The following is a 26289-nucleotide window of genomic DNA, read 5'->3' as shown; positions in this document are numbered from 1 at the left end:
GAGCTGAATGAAACCTATTAAGGTAACCAGGAGGCACTTTGCAAAGGGGGCAGGGGCAAGTGAATGGGAAAGGCTTCCAGAAAGAGTGAATAGTATATACAAAGTCCCTTGGGCAAAAGAGTTGGCATAGTGTAGTAACTAAAAGGCTAGTATGGCAGAAAAGAAAAAGTTGTACAGGACAAGCAGGGGTAGCGGCCAGAAACTTGGTAGAGCCTTGTTAAGTATTAGGCCATACTGAAGACTTTGCTGATTTTTATTACAGGGGCAAAAGAAAGGTACTGAAGTATTTTAAACAAGAGGGTGATATGCTATAATTTATGCTTTGAAAAGATCTCTCTGGTTGAAGCAAGGTGTACAGATTGGAGATGGCCCTAAGTAAATGCACAGACTACTTAGGCAGCTACTGCAGTGGTTTCTGTCAGAGAAAGTGGATGGTATTTGGGAGTCAGGTGGTATCAGAGGAGATGAAGAGAGAAGATGGATTTAGGATGTTCTGGAAGTAGAATTTATAGGACTTAATGATGGAGGGGATATGGGAAAAAGGGAGCCGAGGTGTTTGGTTATCTACTGCTGCAGACTACCACAAAATGTAATGGCTTAAAACAGTAGCCAGGGGACTTCCCTGGTGGTCCAGTGGTTAAGACTCTGCGCTTCCAATGCAGGGGCCGCGGGTTCAATCCCTGGTCGGGGAACTAAGATCCCACATACCGCTCGGCGTGGCCAAAAAAAAAAAAAGAAACAAACATGAGCCAGTGTATTATTTGCTCATGGTTCTGCAGTTTGAACCAGGCTTGGCAGGGCAGCTCATTTCTGCTGTGATCATCAGCGTGGGTGGCAACCAGTTTGGCTCAGATTGTGTCTGGGTTCAGTTCTTGCTGCCAGCTCAGTTGTTTGGTTCTCCTCTGCATGGCTTCTCCATGTGGTTAGCTTGGTGGTCTTAGGGTGGTGGGACTTAAATGGAAGCTGGTTTCCCCTAAGTGCAAAAATGCAAGCTGCTGTTTTTGCCACATTCTATTGATTAAAGATCAAGGCCAGCCTGGGTCAGAAAGGGGACTATACAAGGTCATGAATATTAGGTGTGGTCCACTGGAGGACACCAAATTAAGTCTACCACACAAAGTCTCCTGGGCTTCTGACTTCATATTTGGATGGATGGTGGTGCTATTTGTGGAAATGGGAGCACTCCAATGGTGTTGCTTCTATCCCCATTTAAAAAAAAATCACTGCACTCTGTATGAAGGATGATTACATTTCAAATCTCTTTTCCTCAGAATTGCTTTCACTGATCCTCCATCCTGGATTAAATCCCATTGTTATAGATTCCCAAGCTTCCTTTGGTCTCCCCTTTGACATTCATCCCACCAGGGAGCATTGTCTAATTGGCTCCCCCATTAGATGTGAACTCCAGGAGCCATGGTACTGGGTCTCACTTGTTTCCTGACCCCCATCCCAAAAGTTCAGCCCACCTGGTACATAGTAAGTTCTCCATCTTTGCTGAATTGAATATCACCTTAATATTTCTTCACATGAAATGTATTATTATTACATTAACAATGTCCTGTATTCCTAAACCAAGACTACCCTAACTGAGGACCGTTAGGAACAAAGCCAGCAAGGAACTGGGATAACACCTGATGTTCAGATGCTAAGTAGATTTGATGTGTACATTGGCTGTAATATGCTGCAGCTGCTGACATCTGATGGAAAACAAATATTGAATTGGTGATGCCACCAATGCTATCTATTATGCTAAACACCAATAATTCCATTGATGTATGAGGGAACACTGGAGCAGAGGTCAACAGCCTGTCTAGTCCTAAGTGGCTCCAAGGAGTCAGGCAATATGCAGTACCTACGGGTGCCATGGGCAAAGGTAAAAGAACAAAGGAAAAATATAAAGCCATTCTTTTTATATAAAACCATTTAATTTATTTCTGTTAAAATACACTCAATCCAGATGTAATGGATCAGGTGACCAGATTTTTCAGGATTCTTACTCCACCAGGAGCTGATTCCATCTGTGTCAAACCTGGCTCTGGTCACAGAACATTCACATCTTTAATTCCAAATACTGAATGTGATGCAAAAGATGTAATCAATATGTAACACACAGGTATATAGTTACTTGGTGGTCACTGCACGAGGTTATCAACAATGCAGGCTCAAAAAATAAGATGTATAATAAGTTGGTCCTTTCCAAAAATAAATATATTAGGACACTAAGCTTATACCTTAAAGGAATCCAAAATAAATACTAATTAAGCGCTAGCTCCTGTGAGGAACAGTGCATGCAGACAATGAACCCGCGTGTGTGGCTATTCGTAACAGAAAGCTCTGGAATCCCAACAGTGCCTCCTCACAAAGCCAGTCCTGAGTGTGAGGATGTAAATGAGAGTAACACATAGCTTGGCTAGGCTGCTGGATTCCACGTTCCAGTGGGGTTTGGAGTTCGGCGTAATTTCTAATAGTTTCCAACAGAAAGAACAGCAATGGCATTTTCTTGCTGGTCACTTCTCCCAAGCTGTGAGGCCTGGAGCTGATCAAGGAAGTTCAGAAGTCTTCTAGTTTGAGCAGATGAACCCCAGGGTTGCTAATCTGGGGACACGGATTCCTTTAAACTGCAGTGCCCCTTGTGATGAGAAGGGTTTTCATCCCACCTTCCTCACTGTTGATCATTTAGTGCAGAGGGCACTTCCATTCTTACGAGAGCTTCGCCTTCTGCTCGAGCCTCAAGCCCTATTTCTTAGCCCCACTCCCATCACGCATCTCCAGTCTGCATTTGTGCTCACAGAAATAGTCTAGAGTTGCATGCCAAGTTCTGAGAGCAAGAATACGCCATGCCTAGAGAGTTTATATATAATAAAAACTTTCCAAATGATGTAGGCAAGAGGAAAATGCTTATTTTACCACCATGCAGACAACCCATCTAAAATGCAACCCAGGAAATTATAGTTTAACAATATTCTGGACAGTACCAAATAGATTAAACTATCCTTCAACCCAAAGCAAATACCATTCCCTTCAGGAAAACCAGATGTGAGTGTTGCAGTCTATTAGGTAATAAATAAAACAGTACCATCAGTGCTATAAAAACAGACAACAGACCTGACATTTAATGAAGTGAGTTAGTATTGCCTCTATTTAGTATCATCACAGATAACTCATCTCTGCCATGAAATCCAGGTGTGACTACACTATTCACGGGCATCTAGAGCAGAGTCTTGTACCTTGTTAAGTCAGTTTAATTAGGGCCCATTTTCTAGCAGAGATTGGGGTTGGGGACAGGGGAGCTTTGATTTTTGTGTGTACAGGAAAACAACTTTCTATAGCTCATTTGGCCCACAGGCACATTTTACCATGTAAATCCCTTCAGTCACTCAGAGGGGATCAAGGAAGCCCCCCAAAACCCAGGAGGATAGACTTCATTGGGTGACAAAATCTGACTATCTCTGGAGCTGCTCTCCCTCCCTACAGCTGAGTAGGTGCCCCTACCAGCCACCAAAGTCCCACTCTTTACCTCTGGACTCATCTCCTGACCCTGTGGGATGCCCACACGTGGGACAATACTAGATACATCTGCCTAAATCACGGCTATGCATCTGAAAGGAGAAACTCTACTTTGGAAACAAGTTTTAACGTAGACTCTCCTTCCAACAGGAACTTTTCTTCCATCCCGAAGAAAACATGGAGTGTAGACTACATTTACCTACTGACCCTTCCAGGTTCAGATTCATGATATAATCTGGGCAGCTCAATCCTGGTAGCTCACCTCCACAGGAAGGCCCAGAACCACACAGTCCAGGCAACAACTTCCGTCCTCCTTGTCACCAGTGGGAAGAGCTGCCTGCTTTTGTTTTGTACACGGAAGTGGTGTAGAGAGGTGTCCTGAGCGGATATAGCACTGCCATAGAAAGGATACAGGATCCCAGGGTGGGGGGAGGAGCATCCTTGGGAAAGATTCTGCTTTAACCAATATGGCTAGAATTACCTGAGCAATGGGGATGATCACACACTTCCTACTTGATAGTCGGCCTACCATCTAGCTCTGTCACAACAAGTTGTGTGACCCAGTTCAACCATGCGTCCTCTCTGGGCCAATGTTCTCATTCCATACCAGGCACTCAACAAATGTTGACTACATGAAAAAGCATCTCCTATCACAAACTACAGGGCACTGGGTTAAACAAAGTGACTGCTGGGGCCAACGCCAGACCCCCATAGCCTCAGACTGAGGGTCTTTCCCCTCTATCTCTAGGCTTGAGCAAACAGCCCAGCTGGCTGGCAGTGCCTCCTCTTAGGTCTGACCACTGTACCTCTGTGGGGTGTAGGGACTCAGCTCAAGTGTGATGCTGCAAGGGGAAATGTCAAAAAGAACATTCTCTGAGTTCTGTGATGGACTAGGGAACCTGCACTGAGCAGCTGAGACTTAGTCTTGCATTTTACCTTCACCCCTGGCCCCTGCTTCCATGTCCATTGAACTGTTTCACTCAATAACTTAATTTCTGGGCTCTCTACAAGAGAGAGGGTTAAGGAAGTAAAAGAAACTCAAATTAGGCAGTTTGCTAATGCTAGTAACTCTGAACAGAGATTAGACAAATAGAAAACTGTGGACTAAAACAGTTTACATTTCTCCATATTTCCCTTAGAAAATGGAAAGTTGAGTTGTTCCAACAGCTGAATCTGGTGGGGAGACGATGACTCTAATGAAGGGAGAGGTATAATTCTCAGTGCACATTGTAAACAACCAATATTAAGCTGCTTTGGCTAAGCCTAGGAATGACTGGCTATTGAGACTTCACTGAAGGGAAGAAGAAAGAAAATATGAATCTGCTCTGGGGTGCCCTGAACTACCTTTCTAGAGGCAGGGTAGGTGCAGAGCAGGGGGCTGAATCTAATGCTTTGCCATTAATTCAATTTAGATGACCTGCTCCTGGCCCCCAGAGCCAATCCCCGGGAAGGAGTCTGTGATGACAAGTCTGGCTCCATGCTGAAGCACCTCCAACTCTGCCCACCAAACAAAGTTAGCAAATTGTAAAATGTTCATCATTTCCTAATTTTGTATTATACAGTGGAATTAGGAACATAAACAGTAACACGTAGCAAAACCCCGAGCCTGCAATAGGACTACCATCCTCTCAGCCACCTCTGCGTAGGCCAATCAGTTTGGAAAGTTTTTCACAGTTTTCAAGTTTCAGTGACTCTGCCTTCTGTTTCAATCGTTCATCTCTGTATAATCCTGCCAAATTGGTCAACTCTGACTCTGAAAGATAAAAGAGGTAACAATTCATGAAGAAAGTTGAGCTCCTCTGTTTCACTTCAATACTTCTGGAAGCAAAGCTCCTTTTACTTTAATGCTTTTTCTTTCAATTAAACTTAAGAAACACTCATTTACTCAAGAAACACGTATCAGGCAGCTACGCTACACCAGGTGCTGAGGATTAAGGGACACCTGTGATCCTGAAGTCCAACAGTATCTGTGCTCTATTACAAAAGCACTGGACTTAGTTCTTATCAATAGAACATTTGGCACCAGACTTAGGAAACCTGCACGCGTGCGGTAAGAGGAGACCCTGTTTCAGGGCTTTCCTACGAATGGTATTCAGATGGCAGTTGGGAGAGAATGGAGTCCAATCGCCTGTTCCTGTCATCTGAAACAAAGACAGCTGCTTCATCCTTCCCTCTGCATTGCTGGATCATAACTCATATATGCGGACCGACACAGAGCCCTCCACCGGCAGGCACGCTTCTATAGAAGGCCAGGTTGCTGGCGGCGTTCTTCATTCCCTCACCACATGTGGGGCCCCTAACTCAAAGGCCAAAGGCAGCTGGGCTCTTTTAAAAGTGAAATCATCTGGATCCGGTGACCTCTGTCTCCTCGAAGAAACGTATTTCATTTTCTCTTCATGGTGGAGAAAGTCATTCTATTTTTAACCAGAATATAATCTCTGCTGTCCTCCCGGACTCAACAGTGGTTTGGCTGCCTCTCTTTTTTATTCTTTTGTATAGTTTCAGAGACATTCGTAGGAAGGAATACCTGAAAAGCAACTCCAGAGACGTGTTGTGTATTAACATGATGGCATGCTTCGAGGGCCTGCGTGGCTTCTGAAAGCCTCAAATAGCAGGCAGCTACTCAATGTTTAAAGGACCACACTTGTGAAAATGCTATTTTAATCATTCTGAAATATGTCTATCCATTCTTAGTCATCTTGCTGACAGATTTTGTTTTTCTTGGTGGAACAAGAGGCACCTGTCTGATTAATCAGCAAACTGCCTGGAAACAGGACTTAATAGCTAGCCAGAGGGAACAATGCGCAGTGGTTTCTGAATAAGTCTCTATCAACCAAAATACAGGCATTTCTGCTCACAATGGTTCTGTTCACACCAAGTAAGGCCCAAAGTGCAGATTAAGTGCAGGACTTCAGGGTGAACCCCCTCTGTGATGGGGGTTCAGAGGTTGAGCCCTGGCCCAGCAGTTGCTTGGCAAACAGGGGGTCTCCTAGGCTCTAGAACAATGTGCTCTCACCCCGCGGCGTGGGGCCTGCAGTGCGCGCCAGCCAGAGCTTGCCCCCCACACAGGCATCCTCGCAGGTGACGTGGCTTCATGGCGGATCATACACTGTACCCAAATGAAAGCCCTCTGCTCCTTCGTTCTGCCCAGAGCTAGGCACTGACTCCATTTGTCTGGCTTCTTTGGCATGTGGGAAACCTGTTCAAGAGGGCTCTGTGAAATCAGGCTGTCCCTTTGGTCCTATGGCTTTGCTTTTCCTTGAAACGATTTCCTTAGGTTTTTTGTTACTGACCTTATCCAAATGTCTCATTGCCTGAAATCTCATTCCAGAAAACATTAAGGGCTAGTGATTCTTACTGTTTTATACACTGACAACCACTGTAATAAGCTGATGAAAGAGAACTGCACATATATGAATGCTTTTCTCAAAACATGACGTTGCTTTTTTAAAGTTCATTGAAACCAGTTTTCAATGCTCCAGAGATTGAGAGCAATGACCTTGCTCTAGAGCAATGACCTTGCACAAGGGCAGTGTTTCAAGGAACTATGTCCCACACCCCCATGATCATGCTTGGAGAAACTTCTCTCCAAACTGCCAGTGAATCCTTTTGCACTTCAATGAACAAAAGGTCAATTCAATGAATATGTTACTTTTCACAAGTTCTGTTAATATTCAATAACTTCTAAGAAAAAACAAAATCTTTGGCAGGGGCAGGATCAAGAGAACATCTTTTCTTCTCTGCAAAATGTTTCCTGTGCCCTGAATGCCAGTGTAATAGATGGACAGAGCATTGCACCTTCAAGGTAAGCTGACTCAGGCAAATTGCCAAGAGAGGCAAGTCCCAAAGCCTCTCTCAAAAACACTCTGCATGCATGGGCTTCCCTGGTGGCGCAGTGGTTGAGAGTTTGCCTGCCGATGCAGGGGACGCGGGTTCGTGCCCCAGTCCGCGAAGATCCCACATGCCTCAGAGCAGCTGGGCCCATGAGCCATGACCGCTGAGCCTGCGCGTCCAGGGCCTGTGCTCCGCAACAGGAGAGGCCACAACAGTGAGAGGCCCGCATACAGCAAAAAAACAAAAAACAAAAAACTCTGCATGACAGCCCAGATCAGAGTCCTGACAGCTGGAAGACCCTGACAGATCCCAACGACCATCATGATCCAGCCTCATAAGACAGTGCTGCATCCAGTCAAGCAAGGCCAAGCAAGGTCTGGATTCGGTCAGGATCCAAACACTTACTATATGCCAGACACCATGCTAAGCGTTATACTCATACCATCTTCTATAATCCATACAACCTCCTTGGGAGGAAGAAAGCAGAGAAAAGAAATTAACAAAAGATTTTAAAAGACAGTGGCTAACTTTGCTAAAAACAGTTTCCATTAGGTATTTTGCCAAGAGTGAACTTTGTTCTCAAGCGGGTTTATTTTTACAACCTCCATGTGCTAAATTTAACCATGCTGGCTGCACTTGCTGCTGGATCCGGAGGGCAGATGCTGCTTGTTCTCAAATGGCACTTGGGTTGTGTGGAGGCTCCGGATGGCCACCATCCTTAAATGCCAGAAATAGATTTTTAAGGGGTGTGTGCTGATAACCCCCGGGTTGGAACTTGTGGGTACACGCATCATGCTCACCCACTGGATCTGTTTATACCTGGAGAGTGCCAAAGCCCTGAAAGTAGGCCTCATGAGGATGGCGACAAAAGCCTAGAAGCCACCTTAGGTGTAATCCTTACCATGAGCCCTCTGCATAATTTCAAAACCCTCTCAGAGTCTAAAATAATGGAGACTCTTAGGACATACACTGTGGCCTTCACCTGATTTGGATCCACGTTTATAATGCCTTTAAGTGTAAGGCCTCTATCTTGCTCCAAAATTCTTTCCTGATTTTTGAAACTTGCAAAACCTAGTTTAACAGTGGGTAGGGGTACTTCCTGACCCCTCAGTTTTTTCAATAAAAAAGCAACTTCCTCCTCCTGCTGAATTCCCCCTTACATCCAAGTCATTGCCTACCAAGCTCCTAATGCACCTGAGAGGTCAGGTGGGCTCTGCCCTACAGGAGTAGACGGCAGAGATAAGGTCCCTCAGGGGCAGGGTTAGGACACTAGCCCTGCTCAGTGATTCCTAGTCCTCAGCAGTTTCACTGTCTTCCAGTCCTGAGAATCCTCTCTTCAAAAGACATTTGTGGAGCATCTGTTCTGAAGCAAAGACTGTGCCAAGGGCCTGGGACACAAAATTAGTAAGACATGGTTTTTGCCCTCAGAGAGCCCAGAGTCCAGCAGGGAGACTGTCATGTACCTACAGAACATGTTAACATGGTGAGGGTGGCACTGTCTTAGCAGGATGAGCAAAGTGCTTTAAAAACACAGAGGAAGGAGAGACTAACTTGGGGTGGAGTTGGGATGCATGATGGGTCAGCGAGGGCTTAGCAGCACTGTGACTGAGGATCTAAATTTATCAGGCACTGTTAGATGTTTAACAATACCCAGTGACAGACAAGGTTTTAAAAAATGAGTTAGTTTGCTTTTTAAAAATTAACCAAAGCCAAGTTTTATAAGATACAATTACTAATGGGTGTGTGTGTGTGTGTGTGCGCACGCGCGCGCACTCCCCATGAACACTCACTGGGTTTGGAAGCCAACACTGTCACCCCCATTGTCTCCAGGGAAACAGTGTGGAAGGCCTGCTCCTGGGAGAGTCGCTTTTATTCTGTGTGGCCACAGCTGATTGGAGGGGAAGAGAAGGGGCACCGAACTCAATAACAACAACCTATAAAACTTTGGTTAGGTTGGATCAATCAGATTTCCCTCTGGGAAATGTGAAATTAGGAAACCATGGACCAAACCAGCGAGCTACTTAAACAGGAAACTTGTGATGTAGAAAGGGGCCAATGACTTGTGGGGTTGGGGAAGTTGGGAGAGTGAATAGGAGGGTAGCAACCAAGATAAGCCATGGCAAATTAAGGCTGTGAAGGAGGAGAGCTTGAAAAAGCAAAGAAGTTGGCAGAGAGAGGAGAGAGGGCAGATAGGCAGAGAGATGTAGAGACTCAGAGACAGACAGACAGATAGGCAACTAGTACTGCCGAAGTTCCTAAGATTTCCCAGTCCTGGCCACATGTATCCTGTCAATAAACTTCCCTTTTTTGGTAATATCCTGAATGGGCCTCTGTCCTATCCCTGTTCATGTAAACATGAGTAGCTCAAACAAGGAGAGAGAAGGGATCAGGAAGCTTGGGATGCCTCAGGTTGGAAGCATGGCACCAGCTGAAGCCCCTTTTAGAGCATCTTACTTTGTTGTTTCTCCTTCCAACAACTTGTCTGGATGTAATCAATGTAATCCTTTTCTATCGTCTTCTCCAGGTCACGCAGAGATGCTCCTCTGTAGGCCTTGTCAAAGTTTTTATCCACAAAGTAAGGCACCTGTAGGTTCTGGGTTTCTCTAGAAATGGTGTAGCCCAAGGTCCTGAAACAAGGAGAGAGAGGCTCAGGTATGCTTGTGATACTTGGCAATATCACTTTTAGCACTGGCCTCACAGAGATCATTCACACAATCACCTCTTCATGGGGCAGATGCAGATATCATTTTCTAATACATCTAACATTTATTATTGCCCAAGCAAAGCAGTAAGTGTAATGTCATCATTGTTGCTATTATGTGAGCATATTAAATGGATTCAGTCTCCACATATTTATTTCCTTAAAGGATTCACCTCCCTCTCTTCTCTCTCTCTCTTTTTTTTTTTTTGCGGTACACGGGCCTCTCACTGCTGTGGCCTCTCCCATTGCGGAGCACAGGCTCAGAGGCCATGGCTCACGGGCCCAGCCGCTCCGCGGCATGTGGGAACCTCCCGGACCAGGGCACGAACCCATGTCCCCTGCATCGGCAGGCAGACTCTCAACCACTGCGCCACCAGGGAAGCCCTCTCTCTCTTTTTAAATTTAAAACATATATCATGAAGGTTTGTCTTACATAATTATGAAATGATTACCACAATAGGTTCAGCTAACATTCATCTTCTCATATAGATACAATAAAAAGAAAAGAAAGAAGACAAGAATAAAGGAAAAAAAACCTTTCTCCTTGTGATGAGAACTCTCAGGATTTACTTTCTTAACTTTCCTATCATACAGCAGCGTTACTACTGTAACACTGTGTTGTACCTGACATACCTTGTACTTACTTAACTTATAACTGTTAGTTTGTACCTTTGACCATCTTCCTTCAATTCCCCTTCCCACTCTCCTCCACCTTCGGTAACCAGAAGTCTGATCTCTTTTTCTGAGTTTGTTTGTTTTTTTTTTTTTTTTAGATTCCACATATAAGTGAGATCATACAGTATTTGTCTTTCTCTGACTTATTTCGCTTAGCATAATGCCTTCAAGGTCCCTCAATATTGTCACAAATGGTAGGGTTTCTTCATTTTTTATGGCTGAATAATACTCCATAGTGTGTGTGTGTGTGTGTTCAGGTTGTCTCCATGTCTTGGCTACTGTAAATAATGCTGCTGTGAATATGGGGGTGCAGCTATCCGGATTGACCTCTCTTAGACTGCTTTCTGTGTTAAAAGTAGAATGCTGAATGCTTAAAAAACAATTTGTATATTGTATAGGACCTAGCATGGCACCTGGCGCAGAGTGGCTATTGGTAAATGTTGGATGAATGAAATGATTGTTACTATAAACTATTTAAAAATAACCAGACAGCTTATACCAACTTAGTTCTAATTTTTAGGACATGATAAAAAGTACTTTACACATAGCCATTATGTGAGAACTGCAAAAACTAAGACAAAATATTTCAATGATACCTCCAGGCTAACTCTCAGTGGGTCTAAGATATCCAAAGGTGTCTGGTGCTCAGAAACTTTAACAGGTCTGGGTTAATTGAAGTCTAACCATAAGAAAGTACAGAAGGGAGTTCAAATTCAAGTTAAAACAATGTGATGGCAATGTGCAAAATCCAAGCTGATTTTGTCCAAATTGGACAAAATCCATCTTAAAGGAGTTATATTTGACCTTTTCCTAGCCTTTTCCTTTGATCTCTCAACTTATGGATCTTGCTGGATGTCTAAGAGCCATGACTGCTCTTGCCTCCCTCTGGGAAGCTGTTATCAGGGTAGCTTCCTGTCTGTCCCACTGGCCTGACAAGAAAGGAGGTAGCAGTAGCATATGGAGAAATATGGGAAGTCAGGAAATAAGAGGGAATCAGGCCATTGTGTCCTGACAGCAATAACCTCTCTCTGAGTCTCAGCTTTCCTCTCTATAAAATGAAGATATTGATATAGAATGATAGTCTTTAGTCTACAGTGATCACCAACAAGAGCTCTTCCTGTTAGGTACGGTTCCATGGAGTCCACATTTTGAAAGGTTTTTGTCTGCTAAACTATAATAGTAATGACTCATTTCCCATTATTAATTAAAAAAAATAATCCAGTGATTCTCAGACTTCAGTATGGACCAGAATTATCTGGAGGGCTTGTTAAAACTCATATTGCTGGTTCTCACCCCTAGAGTTTCTGATTCAGTAGATATGGAGTAAGGCCTAAGAGTCTGCATTTCTAACAGGTTGGCAAGTTAATGCTGATGATGCTGGTCTAGGGATCAAATTAAGAACTGATTTAACTGAAATAATTAATTGAAGAAATTAAAAAATTCCTATCAGAGCTCAAATTTTCCATGCAATACAAACTTTATAATGATTTCTATATTTTTAGCAAAAGCAAAGAAATGAGATACTATGGTTTGACTGTATAGCCTTATGAATAAATGTACTATTCTTGCAATTTCTTAAATTGGAAATAATCACTAGATCTTAGTTACTATGTTCTCAGACTCACAGGGGTCCAGCGATACTATCACAAGCTCAGTAAGGTCCTTTTTAACTCTAAAGTGGAATGTTAAGGATTTAATCTGAACCTGGAGTTCGTCTATTAATCCTTCAGAAACCAGCCATTGCTATTCTGCAGCTGACCAGATGATGTCGCTGTAGAACAAAACAATCCAGGTCCTGAGTGCCTCGGAAACTGCCTAAAGAACAATATTTTTGAGTCTCTGCATTATTACTATCCAGCTGTTCCTTTAAACACAAAATCAGTGTTTTCTACAACAAAAGGTGAAATGGAATGTTAGTAATGTACCAGCTTGTTGTTAAGAAATATTTATAAAGATTTGACTTACGATTTATAGAATAGACTATATGGGGGATTAGCAGCTAGCAGCTGAGTAATCACAGATATAATCACAATCACCAGAACTGGAAGTAACTGAATAAATGCAGAATATGTAGTCTGAAAAAGAAAAAGCATTTGGTGTAAGTGCTCTTCATCAATATAAAGCTTATTGAAAAGAGAACAGTTTTCCCAAAGAAAATATGAATTACTGATGTACTGCACATAGCCCAAGGCTTTTCTGGGAAGGTTGTACTTTCTGCTGAGAGGTACCAAACAGCCCCATTCTGTCTGCTGAAAAGGCTGAACAAGGCCCACCTACAATCTGGATTGACACTCAGTAATCCTTCTGCAGCCCCCTTTTCTAAGACCAATGAAGCAGACACCTGTGCGGGAGCTTGCCCAGACTGTGACTCTCATGAGGTCATGTTATTATGCAACTCTGTTGCCTTGGCCTCAGCTGAACGGACTGTGGGACATCTTGGGGACATCAAACCGTAGCAGGGATGATCACATTCTCCCTCCTAAGCGTCTGGGATTGAGATTCATCACCATTCACTGCTAGGCAGTCACTTGAAGAAAGGACACATACTCTCAGGCACTGTAGACTGGACATTTGCAAGGGGAAGCAGAAAAGCCAGGCTGCTTAGAGAGAACAAAACAGATGCAGGCAGGCAGGAAAACAGGAGACAGTCTGGCCCCAAGAGTCATGGAGAGCACAGCTGCATGGGGGCCTGACAGCACCCCAGTTCCTGGTTCCCATCTGACATAAGGCCCAGCAAGCTTCCTGCCCTTAAGCTTCATGAGACTCCCTTGATCTCTTACCTTAAACCCCCTTTAGTATTGAATATTTTGAAGGGGGTTCCTATTCTCTGCAGTCAAGAAAACGTTTTTCAAGACAGCCCCATAGGTGAACAGATTTCCAGGGACAGTCACCAAAGAATGGATGGGGGAGGAGGTACCATTCTGGCTTATTTGGGCCAATTATCCAGCTCTTCTTGCCAGGCTTCTGCTTTCCTAAAGCACATTTTAGCAACATATCTCAAGTTGAACTTCAAAAACCTGATCATACTACATAAAGGTCAGCTCAGTACAAGTGTTTATGGGCAGCTCTTGTCCTGTCCTCCCCAGGTACCTGAGGCTTATCTTCTTCCTCTTCCTTCCGTGTCTGCATCCTCTCGTGTCGGTGCCGCCGGTGGTAATAGTGGGAGTCATCTGTCACGTTTGAAAACATATGAATGTTTCCTGGAAAAGAAAGAAAAATACTTAGTATGCATTATGGCAAACACCCCTTCCTTGCCTTTTCCAAGGTCCTTGCTTCCAACTAGGTTCTCTGAGGGTAGAGTATTGTCCCATTTTACTCAGTAGAAAAATACAACAGTAGGTATGTCAAGTGAACCAGCTGGAAATGGGACATGCTTAGCTCTCTCGCCCTTATTTAAATAATCCTTTGTAACCAGTGAGTGAGAGAACCCCAAGAGGCTAAGAAAGAAAGCACTTGGGCCACGAATCCTGTCTGACATGCTCACGTCTGCCTCCTTGCCCAATATCAGATTATGTCACTAGTATCTTTAATAGCACCTAACAAAATTCAATTTACTTGGGCTTCCCTGGTGGCTCAGTGGTTGAGAGTCCGCCTGCTGATGCAGGGGACACGGGTTCGTGCCCCGGTCCAGGAAGATCCCACATGCCGCGGAGCGGCTGGGCCTGTGAGCCATGGCCGCTGAGCCTGCGCGTCCGGAGCCTGTGCTCCGCAACAGGAGAGGCCACAACAGTGAGAGGCCCGCGTACCACAAAAAAAAAAAAAAAAAAATTCAATTTACTTCCCAGGCATTTAATTAACCCAACTTCCAACTCTCTGGGGGTACTTTTCTAACCTTTACCTTTATATAAATGCTATTTTGCAATAATGATAATACAGGAATTGCTTCTAATTTATAAAACACTTAAAAAAATATCCAATCCTCACAGCAGCCTTGTGAAGTTGGTATTATCAACCCCATTTTTAGGTAAGGAAACAAGATCAGATGGACTAAGTCAAAATCATGCATAGTTGGATGGTGGAGACATGCCTTCAATCCCAGATTATCTGATTCCAAAGTTTGCTGTTGCCACCATACCACAGTCCCTCTATTCAGATCCTCAAACAGATCCTCAAAATATATATGAATTTTTTTTTTTTGGCCACGCTGAGCAGCATGTGGGATCTTAGTTCCCCAGCCAGGGATCGAACCTGCACCCCCTGCAGTGGAAGCATGGAGTCTTAACCACTGGACTGCCAGGAAGTCCCTATGACTTCTTAAACAATAATTTTGGGATACTAACCTGTAGGAAAATGTCCTCCAAAGAAGACGTTGAACAGCTCTTCTGGAGTGATGTCGGCTTCAAAGTCCCTGTAATAATTATAAGGTCTGGCTCGAGGGGTAGTGAAAGTCACCTGTTCATCTCCATATTCATCATAGCGGAGTCTCTTGTCAGGATTGCTCAGGACTGCAAAGGCATTTCCTATTGCTGCAACAAAAACAAAAAGCATCTGAGTACATAGTCTTTGCTGTAGCTGAGGGTGATCATAGTAGTAGCAACGAAGAGCCCGGAGTTGATTGGTGCTGGACAACTTCACAGTGACCCAAGGAGAGGTGCTTGGGCCTAGAAAGTTCACCAAAGTGCTTGCCCTTGAAATCTTCCATGGTCTAGTCTGATAAGCCTGAAACAACACTGGACTCAAGATGAACTAAGAAGTACTGTTCTCCATCATCAAAAATGTGTTATTTCACTTGAGAGCAGTAGTTTATGGTTGGAAACAGCTCCTACATAAGTAGTGGTATTCTAACATGAAGTCACATACAATCTCCTGAATAAAATAATCAGTAAAAATCCTCCTGCTTGGCTAAAAGCAAAGTCCTCACTCATCAGTCTTATTTCAGTTTACTTTTTTTTTTTTGGCTGTGTTGGGTCTTCGTTGCTGCGAGCGGGGGCTATTCTTCATTGGGGTGCATGGGCTTCTCATTGCAGTGGCTTCTCTTACTGTGGAGCACAGGCTCGAGGCACGCGGACTCAGTAGTTGTGGCACATGGGCTTACTTGCTCCGCAGCATGTGGGGTCTTCCCGGACCAGGGATTGAACCTGTGTCGCCTGCATTGGCAGGTGGATTCTTAACCACTGTGCCTTCAGGGAAGTCCCTCAGCCTACTTTTAAAAATGGTCTTTAGGGCTTCCCTGGTGGCACAGTGGTTGAGAGTCCGCCTGCCGATACAGGGAACACGGGTTCATGCCCCGGTCCGGGAAGATCCCACATGCCGCAGAGTGGCTGGGCCCGTGAGCCATGGTCGCTGGGCCTGCGCGTCCGGAGCCAGTGCTCCGCAACGGGAGAGGCCACAACAGTGAGAGGCCTGCATACCGCAAAAAAAAAAAAAAGCAAACAAAAACAAACAAACAAAAATGGTCTTTAGAAATTAAGAAATGTATCTCCAGGGAATTCCCTGGCTGTCCAGTGGTTAGGACTCTGTGCTTTCACTGTCGAGGGCCTGGGTTCAATCCCTGGTCAGGGAAAAACAACAACAACAAAAAAGTATCTCCAACGTCTCAAAGAGGGATCAAAGACTGAATAGATTACATATGCATACCATCACTTCTCCTCCCTATGCACAAATGTGCAAGCTTTTTCCAATTTCATTTAAACATACAATCAGTACCAACAATCAAAGAAATCTTGAAAACAAATTTTAAGACATTCCTACCCGCCTACCTTTAATTCAGTCAACACTATCAGAAACATAGTCAGAAAGAGCATTTCCTTATGATTTTTCTAGCTAGGGAATTGTATTAAATATTTATAGCAAGGGCTTCCCTGGTGGCGCAGTGGTTGAGAGTCCGCCTGCCGATGCAGGGGACACGGGTTCGTGCCCCGGTCTGGGAAGATCCCACATGCTGCGGAGCGGCTGGGCCCGTGAGCCATGGCCGCTGAGCCTGCGCGTCCCAAGCCTGTGCTCTGCAATGGGAGAGGCCACAACAGTGAGAGGTCCGCATACCGCAAAAAAAAAAAATTTATAGCAATAAAACTGCTAAGCAGAAAAAACAAACAGAAAAGCCTAAACAGAGTTGCTTAAACATTCACATCCCTTGAAATCTGGCAGATTTCTCAGAGAAATGGCATTAGTCTGTGAGGTACCTTACATGAAGGTGTGAGGAAATTGTGGGTTATCTGTTTCCTTGTAGAAACTGTGGGGAGAACTAGATTCACAATGGCACATCAACAAGGGTAGCTTGCCCGCTGAGGTAAAAGCTGACTTTAAAAAATGTCTCAGATCTATCAGTTTTTTACTTTTTCTTTTGAAAAATTTCAAATCTCCAGAAAAGACGAAAAAATAGTATAATAAAAACCTTTACATTTATTCATCAATTGTTAGCATTTTACCACATTGCTTTCCTCAACTCTCTACAGATACACATATAATATGTATTCATTTTTTTTGCTGAACCATTTGAAAGTAGGCTGCAGATATAATGACACTTCACCCCTAAATATTTTAGCTATGTCTCCGGAGAAGAAAGATATTCTCCTACATGATCACAACATCATATCATAGCTAAGAAAATTAACATCAATTCATTATCACCCAGTGAATCCATGCAAGGTTCATGAGTTACATTTGGTTTCATGTATCTTTAGTTACTTTTAATCTAGAACAGTCTCCCCACCTTTTTTGTTTTTCATTATATTGAATTTTTTTAAGAGTAGTTCAGTGTTCTTTGTAGAATGTCCCATATTTTGATTGCTTCTTTATTAGATTCAGGTCAAACATTTTGGCAAGAATACCACACGGTATTACAACATGTAATGTTAGGTTGTTCTAGTATTGGTGATGATAAGTTGGATCACTTGGTTAAAGTGGTGACAGCTAGCTATCTCCGTTATAAAGGAAAATTTCCCCTGTGTAATCAATAAGTATTCTGTGGGTGATTATTTGACAGTATGTGAACATCCTATGCAACAACAACCTATCACCCAATAGTTTCGGCATCCATTGATAATCCTTGCCTTAATCAATGACATTCCTGAGGGTGAAGCTCTTAAGTAAGATTTTTATTTATGTGTTGGATCCAAAATATTTTTTAAGAATATATCACTGGGGCTCCCCTGGTGGCGCAGTGGTTGAGCGTCCACCGATGCAGGGGACATGGGTTCGTGCCACGGTCTGGGAAGATCCCACATGCCGCGGAGCGGCTGGGCCCGTGAGCCATGGCCACTGAGCCTGCGCGTCCGGAGCCTGTGCTCCGCAACAGGAGAGGCCACAACAGTGAGAGGCCTGTGTACCGCAAAAAAAAAAAAAGAATATATCACTAAAAGTATCACGGAAATCAATGGAAAAAAGATTCGATCTATAACCATGTTTTTGCTCTTTACAAAGCTGTATAAAGCTTTTTCATACATGTTAATAACAGGTTTCATGAACAAATATTTTGATGGTCAAAGAAGTTTGGAAATGCTGTCTAGGTCCTACTTGCAAGCGGCCACCAACCTATAAGTTCCACAAGAGGAATCATATCTGTTTTACTCACCATGGCACCTGGCACATAGATCTTCAATAAAGATTTGCTGAATCAAGGAATGAAAGGTTCCAAAAGGTGTCACAGAGAAACCAAATATTTTTTCCAAAAGAAATTAAAGTAAGTGAATGAGGACAGGAGAGAGCTATGCTAATAATCACTGTCTAAGAGGTGTGGCAGGAAAAAACAAAACCCTGCTTGTGGCCTTATAAAACAATTACAGGGGAGGCTGAAAACAACTTGCTGTGACCAAACAACATAAGAAGGGCAGAATTAAGCATTAGTTTAGGATCAGACCTTTGAAAGCATCTGTTGCTCCAGGAGCACAGTTCTTGTCAGGATGAAATTTCAGAGCGAGTTTTCGGTAAGCTTTCTTAAGCTCTTCATCACTGGCATTTCGTGAAACCCCCAGAATTTCATAGTAATTTCTGCATTTCTTGATCCTAAGAATATAAATCAGAAATATTTTTTGGTATGTCTACAAAGGCCCCTTTTGTACAATTAACTGCAAAATAGTAAATCAATCCTCTCTCCAATCTGTGAGCCCCAAAACAAACCTAAAAGAAAACCGGTGAACATGTTAATGAAACATACAATTCACTAACAATGTCCTCCTCCCAGTGAGAGCTTAATTCCTTTCCATTTATGTAAAAAACATATTTTTTTTACATAAAGTAAAGTATTTTTACATCTAATATTTTTACAAATATTTTTACATCTAATATTTTTTTACATCTAATATTTTTTTCTTTCTATATCCCTGCAAGTGGATAGAACAAGTATACTAACCCTTATAATACTAAGGCCCAAGCTAAGTCCTCAGAGTTGAACCACTGGACAGCAAAGTCAGAAGAAATACCCTAACCATCCTTTTTTTTTTTTTTTTAAATCTACCTTTTTTTCTCCTTATGGCTATCTGTTTAAACTTTGTTTTACAAAGTTAATATATTCACATGGTAGAAGAAAACTATCCAATAGTACTAAACTATATACAGTGAAAAATCTTCCTGCTTCCCCATTCCCTGTCCTCCAATCTCCTACCCTAAGAATAACCACAGTTAGAAGTTTTCTGTGGGGCATTCCCTGGTTGCCTAGTGGTTAGGGTTCTGGGCTTTCACTGCCATGGCCCAGGTTCAATCCGTGGTCAGGGAACTGAGACCCTACAAGCTGTGTGGCACAGGAAAAAAAAAAAAAGTTTTCTCTGATTCCTATGTACAGAGAGAGTACCTGTATAGAGACTTCCCCATTTTTTTTTTTACATAAATGGAAGTATATTATAATCACCCTTCTATATCTCATTTTTTTTAAACTAACAATTTATCTTGGGAATTGATCCATAACTTATATAGATGAAAAGTACAGGGATAACAGTTTAGACCACCAGAGTGTTGGTTCTGAACTTTCTGATCTAAGAAGTCTTTTATAAAATGATATAATGGCATGTTATACAGCCTCTCAAAAATTCCACTGTATAATCATGAAGGAATGAGAGTGAAAAAGGCAAATAATATGTTTGTATTATCATGAAGATAGTTTTAAACTTGCAGACCCCTCCCCAAAAGGGTCTTGGGGTTCCCAAACCACACCTTGAGAGCGGGTGGACTACAGCATGAACTCTGGAGTAAAAACGCCTTGGTTGGCATCTGATCTTGCTGTGGACTTAACTCTGTGCCTTTGTGTTATCTTCTGAAATGGGCTGATAATTACACCTATACTTCACAGCTGTTATAATTAAATGAAGTATTCATTAAAATGCTTGATAGCATCTGACATGACATAAATATTGGCTATTATTACAAATCTACCACATTCTACAGATGGTCAACAGGCACTTGAAAAGATGCTCAACATTGCTAATTATTAGAGAAATGCAAATCAAAACTACAATGAGGTATCACCTCACACTGGTCAGAATGGCCATCATCAAAAAGTCTACAAATAGTAAATGCTGGCAAGGGTGTGGAGAAAAGAAACCCTCCTACACTGTTGGTGGGAATGTACATTGGTGCAGCCACTATGGAGAACAGTATGGAGGTTCCTTAAAAAACTAAAAATAGAACTACCATATGATCCTGCAATCCCACTCCTGGGCATACATCTGGAAAAGATGAAAACTCTAATCTGAAAAGACACATGCATCCCAATGTTCATAGCAGCACTATTTACAATAGCCAAGACATGGAAGCAACCTAAGTGTTCATCGACAGATGAATGGATACAGAAGATGCAGTATATATATACAATGGAATATTACTCAGCCATTAAAAAGGAATGAAATGCCATTTGCAGCAACATGGATGGACATACAGATTATCATACTAAGTGAAGTCAGACAAAGACAAATAAGATATGATGTCACTTATATGTGGAATCTAAAAAAATAATACAGATGAACTTATTTACCAAACAGATACAGACTCACAGACATAGAAAACAAATTTATGGTTACTAAAGGGGAAAGCAGGGGTGGGGGTGGAGAGGAGGGGGATAAATTAAATCAGGAGTTTATAATTAACAGATACACACTACTTTATATAAAATAGATAAACAACAAGGTCCTACTGTATAGCACAGGGAACTATACTAGTATCTTGTAATAACCTACAGTGGAAAAGAATCTGGAAAAGAATATATATATATTCAGTTACATATAACACTGCTGCACACCAGAAACTAACACAACATTGTAAATCAACTATATACTTTAAAATAAAAACCTACCACATTCTTTTAAAAAGCTGCATATTCTTGCATTTTATGGATGTATGTACATTCCCTACTGATGGGCATTTAAAGTACCTCCATTTTTTTGCTACCACACAATTCAGTTAGGCAGGCAGAGACCCAGAGCCTTGTTGAAGAGTTCATAGTAAGTCAGTAACACAGTTGGGACTATAATGCAGGGTCTGGAATGTCGGTCAGGGCCCTTCCCCAAGAGCTGCCCATGAGGATCCTATGGATTCCCCACCCTAGTTTCTGATCCCTCCTTCCATGGCAGATCCTCCCCTGCCTTTCTCTTTCCCTCTCTCCCTTATCAGATATATAATTTGAAAATATTTTTTCCTGTTTTGTGGGTTGATTTTTCACATTCTTGATGGTATCTTTTGAAGTACAAAAGTTTTTAATTTTGATGAAGTCCAATTTGCCTATTTTTTCTTTTATCCCTTGGGCTTTGGGTGTCAACAAGAAATCATTGCCTAATCCATATGTCACAAAGCTTTACATTTGTTTTCTTCTAAGACTTTTATGGTTTTAGCTCTTACATTTAGGTCTTCGAATTAATTTTTGTATTTGTGTGAGGAAGGGGTCCAAGTTCATTTTTTCGCATGTGGATATCCAGTTGTCGCAACAACATTTGTTGAAGACTAGTCTTTCCCCCATTAAATTGTCTTGGCACTCTTGTCAAAAACCAATTAACCATAAATATAAGCGTTTATCTCTGGAGTCTCAATTCTATTCCATTGATCTACATGCCTATCCTATGCTGGTGCATACTGTCTTCATTACTGAAGCTTTGTAGTAGGTTTTGAAATTGGGAAGTGTGAGTCTTCCAACTTTGTACTTCTTTTTCAAGACTGTTTTGGCTACTCTGGGTCCTTTGCATTTTCATATGAATTTTAGGATCAGGTTGTCAATTTCTGCAAAAAAGGGTAGCAGGGAATTTGATAGGTAGCAGGGAATTTTAATTTGTGTTAAATCTGTGGATCAATTTGAGGACTATTACCATATTACCAATATTAAGCCTTCCAATTCATGAATACAGGCAATCTTCCCATTTATTTAGGTCATCTTTAATTTCTTTTAATAAAGTTTGTCGTTTACAATGTAAAATCTTACATTTCTCTCATTAAATTTATTCCTAAGCATTTTATTCTTTTTGATGCTGTTATAAATGAAATTGTTTTCATTTTCAGATTGTTCATTCTTAGCATATAGAAAAATAATAATTTTTGTACATTGATCTTATACTGAACTTTACTGAAGTAATTTATTAGTCCTAATAGTTTGTGTGTGTGTGGGTATTGCTTAAAATTTTCTATACTAGATCATATAATTTGTGAATATACTTTTATTTCTTCTTTCCAATTTGAATGGCTTCTATTTCTTTTTCTTTTTTTTTTTTTTTACTTCTTTTTGCTTAACTGCCCTGGCTTGAACTCCTAGCACAATGTTGAATAGAAGTGGCTAGAATCTTGTTCCTGTCCTGTTCTTGATCTTGGAAAGCATCAAATTACTCACCATTAAGTATGATGTTAGCTGTGGATTTTTTTTTTTAATTTAAGGACGTTTTTTTTAAAAAAAATTCTATTTATTTGGCTGTGCCAGGTCTTAGTTGAAGCATGCAGGATCTTCATTGTGGTATGCGGGATCTTTAGTTGCAGCATGCAGGATCGAGTTCCCTGACCAGGGATCGAACTTGGCTCCCTGCATTGGGAGTGCAGAGTCTTAACCACTGGACTACCAGGGAAGTCCCAGCTGTGGATTTTTTGAAGATGACCTTTATCAGGTTGAGGAAGTTCCCCTCTATTCTTGGTGTGTTGAATACTGTTATCATGAAAGAGTGCAGGGTTTTGTCAAAAGCTTTTTCTGCACCTATTGAAACAATCATGTGACTTTTGTCTTTTATTCTATTAATATGGTGTATTACATTATTTGATTTTCATGTGTTAAACAACCTTGGATTCCTAGGATAAATCTCACTTGGTCAAGATATATAATCCTTTTTATATGTTGCAGAAATCTGTATCCATCTTGTGATGACTTTGTCTGTTTTTGGTTACAGGGTAATAATACTGGTCTCATAGAATGACTTGGGAAGAATTCCCTTCTTTGGTATTTTCTAAAATAGTTAATGAAGGATTAGTTAATTTGTCTTCAGACATTTGGTAGAATTCACCAGTGAAGTCACCTGGGCCTGGGCTTTTCTTTTGGGAAATCGAATTTAACCATTTCATTCAAGTTATCTAATTTGTTGACATATAATTGTTCACAGTATTCTCTTACATAATCATTATTTTGTAAGATTGGTAGTGATATCCCCTATTTTACTCCTGATTTTAGTTATTTGAGTCTTCTCCCTTTTTTTGCTTGGTCAGTCTAGCTAAAAGTTTGTCAATTTTGTTGATATTTTCAAAAAACCAACTTTTGGTTTTGTAGAACTCTATTGTTTTGCTATCCTCTATTTCATTTACTTCCACTCTATATTATTTCCTTCATTCTGCTTGTTTGAACTTAGTTTGTTCTTCTTTTTTTAGAAGATTAGGTTATTGATTTGAGATTTTTAAAAAAAATATAAACATTTATAGCTATAAATTTCCTTCTAAGTATTGCCTTAGCTGCATCCTATACGTTTTGGTATGTTGTATTTTCATTTTTTTAATTAATTTTTATTGGAGTGTAGTTGCTTTATAAGTGTTTTCATTTTCATTCATCTCAAAGTATTTTCTAATTTTCCTTGTGATTTCTTCTGTGACCTATTTGTTATTTAGGAATATGTTAATTTTCACATATGTGTGAATTACCCAAATTTTCTTCTGTTGTCAATTTCAAAGAACATACAGTGTTTGATTTTAATCCTTTTAAATTTATTAAGGCTTGTTTTATGGCCTAACGTATGGTCTATCCCGGATGATGTTCCATGTATACTTGAGAAGAATGTGCGTTCTACTGTTGTTGGGTAGAATGTTGTACAGGTGTTTGTTATGTCAAGCTCGTTTCCCCTGTCTCTCTTACAGTAGAAGCAGGGCAGTTACTTCAGATTATACCCTAACACTCCACTTCCACCTAGCCTTGCCTCTGAGGTCAAGAAGCTATTGTGCTTCAATAACAGTAATAAAAATAATAATAGCAGTCAATACTTACATAACACATCATCTGTGCCAGGCACTGTACATAAAATCACTCATTTAATCCCACCACAGGCTCACCTTTGTACTCCAAGCAGCTGCTCCTCAGTATAAGTGGCACTCCCCTCACCCTGTCGGGTCTGATTCCACTCATGCTCAGACTTCTTTTCCTTTTGTGCCTTCCTGCAGTTACAGCAACCACAGGGGTCATGACTTTCAGGAGGTCTGTCTTCTGGGTATTTGTTTCTTCTAACTGCATCAATGTAAGCTGCAAAGCAACGCACCTCCATGAGGCTTCAGTCTGACCTGCAAATCAACTTTGCTACTGGCCTTAGCTATCTGGGAGGCTGCCTGTAGGCAAATGAGTGTGAGGCCCAGGTTACTGACATCATGCTGACTTCTAAACACCCATACAAAGCTGAAGAAACATCTTCCTTGAGAAAACAATACAGAGGCAACCATGAAAAACTTTTAATGCCAGAAACATGAAGCATAATAATGTCCACCATACCTACAGTCATCAGTCAGCAAATAATCTTCACTCAGAGCCAGTAAAGGGGCTCAAGAGGCATCTGCCCAATACCTTGGCTTTAGGGCAGCACAGGGGAAGCCTATTTCTCTGTGGTCCATGGTCAGAAGTGAATTGATCATAGCACATTATTTTTTGTCACAATGCCTCCCACCACTAAGATTTAAAGTAGAAATGAGTTCAATTTTTTAACTGACAGTTATAAAACTAATACAATACATTTGGCTAGATAGATCAAGGAGATATATGCATAAGACCTAATCCTGACCACAAGGAGGATATAGTTTAAAGGAGAGGATTTAATTAATCATAATGCCTGCAGAGTACAAAGAGGGCCATAGCAATATAGTCAAAGAAGGCAGAGTACTCGTGTCCTGTATGGAGGATCTGGGTAAGATTTAAAAAACCCTTTTTCCTGCTTAACATCTCTTACTGACTACCCACTACTCGGTGTCCAAATTTCTTATCATGGGCCCAGCCTGTCTCTCCAGCCTCAAATCTCAACACAATTTCCTTTGTAGTCTATGCTCTAGCCACACCAAACTCCCTTCAGACCATCAATGCTTTCTCTTTTCTCTGTGCCTTTGCACATGCTGTTCCCTCTGCCTGCAAAACTATTCTCTAAGTAGGTCTGGCTAACTCCAACGCATCCTTCATGTCATCATACGTAACACTTTCTTCATGAGGCCTCTGACACCCAGGCCACGCTGAGTGCCTAGTCAGTATGCCCCTCAAACCTACGACCTTGCTGTGTAGCCCAGGACATTCTGGCCCTGTTTTGTAACTGACTGTTTACCTGTCAAACTTCCTTAGTAGACTTAGAGTTCTGTGGGCTCCGGGGCCCATGTCTGTCAAATCCCGCTGCAGGATCAGCATAATGCAGAGTACATAATAGGCACTGCCTCAGTACTCTTTGCCTGACTGTAGGATGGAAAAAGCTGGCCCATCCGTCCTGATGCTGGATGCAGGGACAAGACCAAACCCAGGCCGAGGGTCAGGCAGCCCAGTTTGGAGGCGAGGATAAGGACCGGGTAAGCAAGCTGCGGGAAACCGCGTCACCCCGCTGACCCCGGCGCAGGTGGGCCTGACAGCTGCAGGCCCTGGGCGGGGCACGGGCCGGGGCGGGGCTGGGGGTCGGAGGCAACAAGTCGTCACGGGTGACTCTGGGTACCCGGCCGGGTCCTCAGCTTGAGCCAGCGTTCCTAGTTTCCGGATCCCAGCCCCCTGCCCTGGGAGGTCTCCCTCCTCACCAGGAACCCTACTCAGGCCCAGCATCTTCTCATAGACCTCCATCCTTCATCTCAGGCCCAGGATCTCAGCCCCTTCAGGCGCCGTCAGGAGCCCCATCCCTGATTTCAACTGACCCTGCCCTGTCCCACGCTCCGGCCAGGACCTGATACCTTCCGTCCAGCGCTCCCCGCTGCCCAGCGTCGCTGCCATACCGCTTCCCAGTCAGCAGGTCTGCCGAGCCTCCCCCGCGCCCGAGGCTGAAAGGGAAGGGGGGCGCCAAAAAGCGCGGGGCATGCTGGTCATTGTAGTCCAATCCATAGTAGCTGAGGGCCATTGGACTACAATTCCCAGCAGGGATCGCGCCAGGAGTCGCAGATGCAGTGGTGTGAAGGGGCGCGACCCTTGCTGCCAGTTGACTGCTTTATGGCTAGCGGCTCACAGTCTGCACCTGCGGCCACGGCGGGCC

At 42.4% G+C, this 26289-nt stretch overlaps 1 protein-coding gene across 1 annotated transcript; it reads right to left on the bottom strand.

Moving 5' to 3' along the window:
* Positions 1–1903: 1903 nt before the first annotated feature.
* Positions 1904–26114, bottom strand: DNAJC18 (DnaJ heat shock protein family (Hsp40) member C18). Its single transcript, XM_027095993.1, has 8 exons — positions 25994–26114; positions 24146–24332; positions 18516–18661; positions 14998–15183; positions 13808–13917; positions 12683–12792; positions 9796–9968; positions 1904–5260 (listed from the first exon to the last, which is right to left on the bottom strand). The coding sequence occupies exons 1-8, from the start codon at positions 26031–26033 to the stop codon at positions 5136–5138; spliced, it is 1077 nt and encodes a 358-aa protein (XP_026951794.1). The 5' UTR covers positions 26034–26114; the 3' UTR covers positions 1904–5135.
* Between the last annotated feature and the right edge of the window lie 175 nt (positions 26115–26289).

Source organism: Aethalodelphis obliquidens, unplaced genomic scaffold (genome assembly GCF_003676395.1).
Source record: "Aethalodelphis obliquidens isolate GAN/ISIS:26980383/991018 unplaced genomic scaffold, ASM367639v1 scaffold4, whole genome shotgun sequence".
NCBI classification, from domain to species: domain Eukaryota; kingdom Metazoa; phylum Chordata; class Mammalia; order Artiodactyla; family Delphinidae; genus Aethalodelphis; species Aethalodelphis obliquidens.
This window is presented reverse-complemented; position numbering and strand designations above follow the sequence as displayed.

Excerpts from the sequence above, each read along its gene's own strand:
- DNAJC18 (XM_027095993.1), bottom strand. The coding sequence starts at position 26,033 with ATGGCAGCGACGCTGGGCAGCGGGGAGCGCTGGACGGAAG. Across the intron at positions 12,793-13,807 it reads AGGAAGAAGATAAGCCTCAG|ACTACATATTCTGCATTTAT; the intron begins GTACCTGGGGAG and ends TTTCTTTTTCAG. Across the intron at positions 9,969-12,682 it reads TATAGTCTATTCTATAAATC|GACCTTGGGCTACACCATTT; the intron begins GTAAGTCAAATC and ends TCCTTGTTTCAG.